Source organism: Mandrillus leucophaeus, unplaced genomic scaffold, assembly GCF_000951045.1.
Source record: "Mandrillus leucophaeus isolate KB7577 unplaced genomic scaffold, Mleu.le_1.0 Scaffold295, whole genome shotgun sequence".
Taxonomy (NCBI): Eukaryota; Metazoa; Chordata; class Mammalia; order Primates; family Cercopithecidae; genus Mandrillus; species Mandrillus leucophaeus.
This window is the reverse complement of record NW_012103087.1, coordinates 222,846-230,908: the sequence shown is the minus strand read 5'-3', so window position 1 is coordinate 230,908 and position 8,063 is coordinate 222,846. Positions and strand designations below refer to the sequence as shown.

Below are 8,063 nucleotides of genomic sequence, written 5' to 3'. Positions count from 1 at the left end.
AGGATGGTCTTGATCTCCTGACCTTGTGATCCGCCCGCCTCGGCCTCCCAAAGTGCTGGGATTACAGGCGTGAGCCACTGCGTCCGGCCTTTTTTTTGAGACAGAGTCTCACTCTGTTGCCCAGGCTAGTGTGCAACGCCGCAATCTCAGCTCACTGCAACCTCAGCTCACTGCCACCTCCTGAGTTCAAGTGATTCTCCTGCCTCAGCCTTCCGAGTAGCTAGGACTACAGGTGCCCACCACCACACCCAGCTAATTTTTGTATTTTGAGTAGAGACGGGGTTACTAATTTTCAGTGGGTGAATCTGAATGAATTGGCTGAAAGGGTAATTATATTGTTTGAATTGCTAAGAATCCTTGACAAACTATTCATTTTAAATACATCTCACCACAACCACTCACCTCACCACAACCACTCACCTTTCCACTCCCCACCCTCTTATGGGCAGCCAAGGAGCTTTATTTGGGGACCATGCCCAGGAACACAGGCAGCGGGACTAAGGCCCACAGAGATGATTCCAGGCGTTCAGGGTCCCGTGGCCCTTGCAACCAACCAGCTTTGCTACCAGCCCTTCCCAGATGCAACTCCATTGCTGGATATCCAGGTCCCAAAGCCATTCCAGGATATCTCACTCCCTTCCCAGAGAACTGTTTGATACACGAAGAGTTTTACAAAATCCAAAATAATTTTATTCACATTTTCAGATTTTTGCTTCCACAAGGTGTTCAGCAAACATGCTAAGGCGACAGAATGTCTAGTTGGTCACGACATGCAACGCTGACCACTCAACTGATGACAGCAGTGACCACGCCCACCTGAGCTACCAGCCCCACAGCACAAAGGGGGTTTGCGGGAACACACCAAACCACACAGCAACCAGCAACCTGAGGTAGGTCTCTTTACAGTACAAAAACTTCTACGCCAGTGTGAGACACTGATTAGCAAGAGCTGCTTCAAGTTGCAGACTTTGGGGGGAGAGAGAGAGAGACTGTGCGACAACTGCGGTGAGAAAGGAAAACAGACCCACGGAATCCTGAGCCCTGCCACTGAACTGTGGAGGTGTGGGAAGAGGCAAATGAAAAAGCGCCACCTCAAAAAGCAGCAGTTGGCTCCGGGGCTTGGAACCAACAGGTCTTGGAGCTGGAGAGCTCTGTGCAGTGGCCAGCTGTAGGAACCTGAGGCAGTGGGACTCTCTGTGGATAGACTGATTCTTGTTTAGAAACAACAGCAAAAAGAAGAAGGCAGGAAAGAAACTCCCTGGCTCGGAGGAATGTCTCTGTGATTCCCATTCCCAATGGAGGGAGTGAAAAGGGGCCCGGGCTTCGCCCCGCTGCTCTCCTGACAGAAACAGTAAGTGACACCAGGACAGAAGGCAGGAGCCCTGAGAACTCACGGCGCTCTGCATGGTCTCCAGCTGCCCACCCCGCTCCACCCACCCCTGGAGTGACCATGGGGAGGTGGCAGAGGGGGCTGTTGGAGGGTCCACTGTTGCCACACGTCTTCCTTTGGACACCCAGAAAACCTGGCACCGTGAAACCACCAGCTAGAGAAGAATGAAATGCTACCCTTCCTACAGTCTAATAGCAAAACCAGATCTCTAGTACAGCAAACTGTACAAAAATGATAGAAAGGAATATGCACTGTTATTAGCACAGTGCTTATTTTAATATAAAATAAACAGCTTACATTTTCACTGTAAATATAGGCTATGTACAGAATTATATATAGATATAGCTACACGTATAAAGCTTCATTATAGGCCTCTGATACAATTATAATAACGGTTCCCTGAACCTTTTAGAGTGCAATTAAGAACAAAAACTAAATTTTGTTTACATGAATATGGAATAAATACAATAATCAAAATATGACTCTCCCTAAAAGTGAAACACACAAGCCAATCTGGAACTGCTGTGCGAAAGATAAAATCGAGAAAGGCAAGGTTTCCGTAGGAGGACGCGATGAGGGGCCCGCCCCAGGCAGGGAATGGCAATGCTCTAAAGAAAAGAGACTTCGTCAACAGGGAGGAGTCAGCCCTTGACAGCGACCTTGTTCTCTGCAGCAGCAAACATGGCATAGAATCGGGAACTGTCGTTGGACAGAAGGACCGATGGGGTGTCAAACTCCACCACCTGCAAGAGAGGGAGACGCCGTCAGGACGCAGCTCTGGGTCATGCAGGGTGATTCAGAGGATTCACTGCTCAGGAAGGGAGGGAAGTCCCAATGCCCCCTAAGGGTAGAATCTGGGGACAATTCAACAAGCCCTGAGTGCACCTCCCCGCTTATTTTTTTATTTTCAACTATCCAGGGTGTAAGGGAAAGGACAGAGAAAACGACTTCCAGCATTTTTACAGTATGCGGTTTTGCCTAATAAAGTATTCTCATAGCAAAAAAAAAAAAAAAAAAAAGAGAGAGAGAAAACGACTTCCAGACCTCCTTCACATATATCCAAATTCCTTCAGCCTTGGGAGCGAAGGAACCAACCAACCAGGTCTATAAACTGCAGGAAGCTGGTGGCTCACACCTGTAATCTCATCACTTTGGGAGGCTGAGGCGGGCGGATCGCCTGAGGTCAGGAGTTCAAGACCAGCCTGGCTAACATGGTGAAACCCTGTCTCCACTAAATATTCAAAAATTATCCTGGCATGGTGGTGGGCGCCTATAATCCCAGCAACTTGGGAGGCTGAGGCAGGAGAATCGCTTGAACGCAGAAGGTAGAGGTTGCAGTGAGCTGAGACTGCACCGCTGCATGCTAATCTGGGCAACAGAATGAGACTATCTCAAAAAAGTAAAACAAAATAAAATAAAAAACAACAGGCTGGGTGCGGTGGCTCATGCCTGTAATACCAGCACTTTGGGAGGCCGAGGCAGGCGCATCACCTGAGGTCAGGAGTTTGAGACCAGCCTGACCAACATGGTGAAACCCTGTCTCTAGTAAAAATACAAAAATCAGCTGGGCGTGGTGGCACATGCCTGTAATCCCAGCTACTGGGGAGTGTGAGGCAGGAGAATTGCTTGAACCTGGGAGGCGGAGGTTGCAGTGAGCAGAGATCGTGCCATTGCATTTAAGCCTGGGCAACAAGAGCGAAACTCAGTCTCAAAAATAAATAAATAAATAAATAAATTAAATTAAATTAAATAAACTGCAGGGGAGAGAAGTTGCAGCTGAAGTCAAGGGCACACCAGACAAATGTCATTTTGTTATACAAGCTGATCTAACCCTATAGAGGGAAATGGAAGAGCTCAGAATGTCTAGTTGTCAGGGAAAAAAAAGGAAGTCAGGGAGTGACTTAGTCAAGTGGCCATTCCTATGATGGACATCTATGCAGCCACGGAAAATCACGTGGCAGCAGAACCCTGAATGATATGCTGGCAGAACCCACCTCCTGTGGCAGAGGCTGAAATGCATATACCCAACTATCTCAGCCTCCCCCGCCACAGGGCAAAGGCATGGAACGTAACCTTGGTTAAGGAGATGTGAGAGGAAGTCTCCTTGGTGCTTCTAGGAGAGGGTGTCCTGCCCAGTGGACAGGTCACGAGGAGAACGTGAACGTGTCCTTTCTTTGGACACATGTCCTTCCCTTGGTTGGGGGCTTGAGCAGGCATCCTGTACTGGCAGGGGAAGGTGAGTACTGGTTGAGAGTGACGCAGAGCCCCACACTGCTGGGCTGCACAAAAACCAACCCTCTGCCCTCCCGTTTGCCATGTGGGATAACAAAATCCTATCCTCCAAACCCCTTTTAGTCTGGTATTTTATGTCTACAGCAGAGAGCATCCCATCTGTTGGAGTCTGTGTGTGCAGATGCATGAAAAACACGGGGTAAGTCAGTGTATTACAATGCTCATCTCTGGGGGCAAATGGCTTACCATCCTGTTTTTGCCTTTATGCTTTTTTGGTGTTTTTGGTTTTTTTTAGGCTTTCCTAAAATTACAAGGAAATTTTAATTAGCAAGAAAAAAATTAAGGAAAGAGAAGGATAGAGTCTCTCATAAAGAGTGAATCGGCTCCCCACTCCAAAACATCAAGCCGACTATAGAAAGAAAGGGATCTCAATTTGTGTCCTTAAGAAAGAATTTCTGGCTGGGCACGGTGGCTTGTGCCTGTAATCCCACCACTTTGGGGGGCCGAGGTGGGTGGATCACCTGAGGTCAGGAGTTCAAGACCATCCTGGCCAACATGGTGAAACCCTGTCTCTACTAAAAATACAAAAATTAGCCAAGCATGGTGGCACGTGCCTGTAATCCCAGCTGCTCGGGAGACTGAGGCAGGAGGATCACTTGAACCCTGGAGGCAGAGGCTGCAGTGAGTCAAGATTACATCACTATACTCCAGCCTGGGCAACAGAGCGAGACTCTGGCTCAAAAAAAAGAATTTCCCAGATGTTCTTGGTCCCATCTATTATACCTTACTAGGCTCTATTTTAACACTTATGTACAAAGTAGTAGCTCAATATATCTTATGTATGACAGAATCTCAGTGAACACTTAGTTTAAGGCAAACAAAGATAGTCACAAAAAACACTAGTGCGAAAATAATTTCAAGATGAGGAGAAAAATCCTTAGCCCCCAAGTTCTCTCAATTCAGCTTTGAAGCCCAGGCTGAACCTGCCCTATTTAACACTTTTCTCAATATTTCTCCACAATTTAGACAGTGTGCTGGCAGTGGGGTTGCTGGCCTGAGTCCTGTCCCATCTCCTTCACTTCCTTTTTAAAAATCCCACCAATTTTTATTGTTTTTTTTTTTTTTTTTTTTTTGGAGACAGTCTCACTCTGTCACCCAGGCTGCAGTGCAGTGGCACTATCTCGAATCACTGCAACCTCCGCTGCCTCCCAGGGTTAAATGATCCTTCCACCTCAAATTCCTTAGTAGCTGGGATTACAGGTGTGTGCCACCATGCCTGGCTAATTTTTTGTATTTTTGGTAGAGACGGGGTTTCGCCATGTTGCCCAGGCTGCTCTCGAACACCTGAGCTCAGGCAATCTGTCCACCTCGGCCTCCCAAACTGCTGGGATTACAGGCGTGAGCCACTGCACCCGGCCTACTCCACTTCCTATGGACTTCCCCTGAGACTTTGTCTCCTCATCTGTAAAGTAGAATTCACGCTATGTCTCTCTCTAGGTTGTTGTGATGACTGATTGAATTTTGAGAGATTATATGTAAAGCACTAAGCACAGTGCCTGATACACAGTAAACATTCAACAGAAGTAGCCATTATAGTAGCTGTTGCTGTGGTAGCTTCTACAATAGAAGACATGTTACCCATTATAAATGTCTTGCTATTTCCTCCAAATTATTAATTTACTTTTATCCTAGGGGCACACAAAGGAGGTATTTGTCTAACATAAATGTACTTAACATCACCTGTGCAAAGAACTGTAGTGCTAAACACTGCTGGGCCCTAAAGATGAATGAGCGGTGACTCTGCCTCAGAGAGCATTCAGGGAGTTTTCTAGGGAGACAGGGCATTGCACAATTCCTATCAGCTGAGGCAGAAGAGCTACAAGAGAGGTACAGATACAGCCTGAGGCAGCTGAGGCAGCCAGGGGGTTTCATGGAGGCTTTGGCATCTGGGCCATGTCATTCTTCAGGGACAGGCAAGTTGTGAGCAGGTGGATATGGGGGAGAGAAGGGCAAAGGGCCTTTTAGGCAGATGGAACTGTCTGAGTAAAGACAAATAAAAAGCTTAGAGAATGCAAGATGTCCATAGCCAATGGCGCCTGTAAGGGAAGAGTGGAAAATGAAGAAGGCAAGGCTAGGGCCAGGCTGTGGGAACGCCTGAAACAACAGGGTAAGAAGTTTGGCGCTGCTACATGATTGCAAAAAGGCAAACATGTGCTAGCTGGTCTCAATAGGCCTCTGTGGGGGTGATCACTGTGGATGTGAATGAGTCACTGAGTATCTATACTCTCTGGCCCAAGTATGCCAGGGGTGATCATTGTGGATGTGAATGAGTCACTGGGTACATGTACCAGGGATAATTGTGTATGTGAATGAATCACTAAGTATCTATAATCTCCGGCCCAAGTATGCCAGGGGTGATCACTGTGGATGTGAATGAATCACTAAGTACATGTACTCTCTGACTTAAGTCAAAGTGTCACTACTCACAAGCAACAAAAGGACAAAGAGTAAAGTAAAATGAGAACCCCATCAGAGTGTGCCTGAGTAATCTTGTGATTAGGAGGCTGCATCCCTCCCAATAGCAACTAAATAGAGTTGCTGCAAGTGCTTATCTGAATGCCCAGAACGCTACAAAGATGGCACTCAGTCCATCCCTGCCAGGAGCCAGTTTCCTCCCAGATACGCCAAGCCAAAGTCCCTGAAGGACTTGGTACCTGTCCCTGGGCCAGCACCATAATCCTATCGGAGCCTAGAACCGTGTGCAGGCGATGGGCAATGGTCAGCATGGTACAGTCTGCAAATGCTTCTCTGATGGTCTCTTGAATCAATAAGTCTGTCTCTGTGTCCATGGCAGCTGTAGCTTCATCTAAAATCAGAATCTGCCAGAGAAGCAGAGGAGAAAGAAACTCGATTAAATTCCTTAAGCATTCTGGTTAATCTAGATTTTACCAAAATGTATTTGATTATTAAGTTTTATACCATCTACTGTTTTTTTTCTAAGTAAGTACACATATATGTAAAAATATCCTTTTACTTAGAAGTGATACAACTTCAAAACCATGTTTGCCTTGATTTCCATAACAGCATATTTGTATAATACTGATCTAGGCTGGGCTCATGCCTGTAATCCCAGCACTTTGGGAGGCCGAGGTGGGTGGATCACCTGAGGTCAGGAGTTCAAGACCATCCTGGCCAACATGGTGAAACCCTGTCTCTACTAAAAATACAAAAATTAGTCTGGCATGGTGGTGGGCGCCTGTAATCCCAGCTACTCCAGAGGCTGAGGCAGGAGAATCGCTTGAACCCGGGAGGTGGAGGTTGCAGTGAGCCGAGATTGTGCCACTGCACTCCAGCCTGGGGACAAAGCAAGACTCCGTCTCAAAATTAAAAAAAAAAAATACTATGTCTATGGTTTGCAGTTGTACAAAACTACTCAATGGCCAGAAACAAAAGTCAGTCTTGGATGAAGTTAAAAACAAAGCAACCCCTGTTCTCCCTCCCCAAAACCCGATATACCCAAACCCGATATACCCAGAACCAATATACCCAAACTCGACATACCCAAACCGATATACCCCAAAACCGACACACCCGAACCCGACACACCCGAACCCCACACACCCGAACCCGACCCTGACATACCCAAACCCGACATACCCGAACCCGATATACCCACACGGTGTCAGGGTTAGAGTTCTCACTGGCCATGCTCTTAGAAAGCGCCAACAGGGTTCACAGCCAGGAATACCTTTGGACCCCACTGTGTCAGGGAAAGGCTGCACTAAAACGCTGCCATTCTCTGCTGCCGCCCCTTCCCTGCCAACCATGAACTGCCTTACCTTACAGTGGCGGAGCAGGGCTCTTGCTATGCACAAAAGCTGCCGTTCCCCCACTGAGAAGTTATCCCCGTTCTCCATCACTTCAGATTCAAGTTTCAGAGGTAGCTGAGCAATCTAGGGAAAAGGAAAGTAGAGATCGGAGGGGTAAGAAACTAAGCTGAATTTCCTGAAAATCCAAGGACAACAAGAAATTATTCTGAAACAGATGAAAGAACTATTAGCCAAGAACCTGCCTCATCTGGAACGAAGGTGCAGGTGTACTGATCATGCGCACTAGGACCCACTTCCAAGGCAGTCCATGATTCCAATAGACTATTCTGTTAGCTTTATACCATTAAAACATCCCAGAAATTCCAATGATTTCATGTCCCCAAAATCCAGTCAGATAGTGGGCCTTAAGTTTTGGTTCTGAAAATACGGTCATGCAACAGGAAATAGAGTAAGGAAAAGTACTCTCCTTTTGAAGTCCAAAGCTGTAGGCCCGTGACTGTGAAACATTTTTTGTAAGCTGCAGAACTTACTCTTCAAATGAGAGGAATCCCGGTAGAGGAAAGGAAAAAACAGAGCTCATCTACTAATAGTTGAATTAGGGCAGGGGATCC

The 8,063-nt window shown here is 46.9% G+C and overlaps 1 protein-coding gene across 1 annotated transcript in view; it reads right to left on the bottom strand.

The window, feature by feature from the left end:
* Nucleotides 1–667: 667 nt before the first annotated feature.
* ABCC5 (ATP-binding cassette, sub-family C (CFTR/MRP), member 5) overlaps nt 668–8,063 on the bottom strand; it is a 103,199-nt gene continuing 95,803 nt past the window's right edge. Inside the window, exons 28-30 of the mRNA XM_011986165.1 lie at nt 7,462–7,575; nt 6,337–6,501; nt 668–2,133 (exon numbers count right to left, since the gene is read on the bottom strand). Of these exons, the coding sequence (XP_011841555.1) occupies nt 2,032–2,133; nt 6,337–6,501; nt 7,462–7,575 (381 nt within the window). The 3' untranslated portion in view covers nt 668–2,031. The remainder of the gene's footprint in view (nt 2,134–6,336; nt 6,502–7,461; nt 7,576–8,063) is intronic.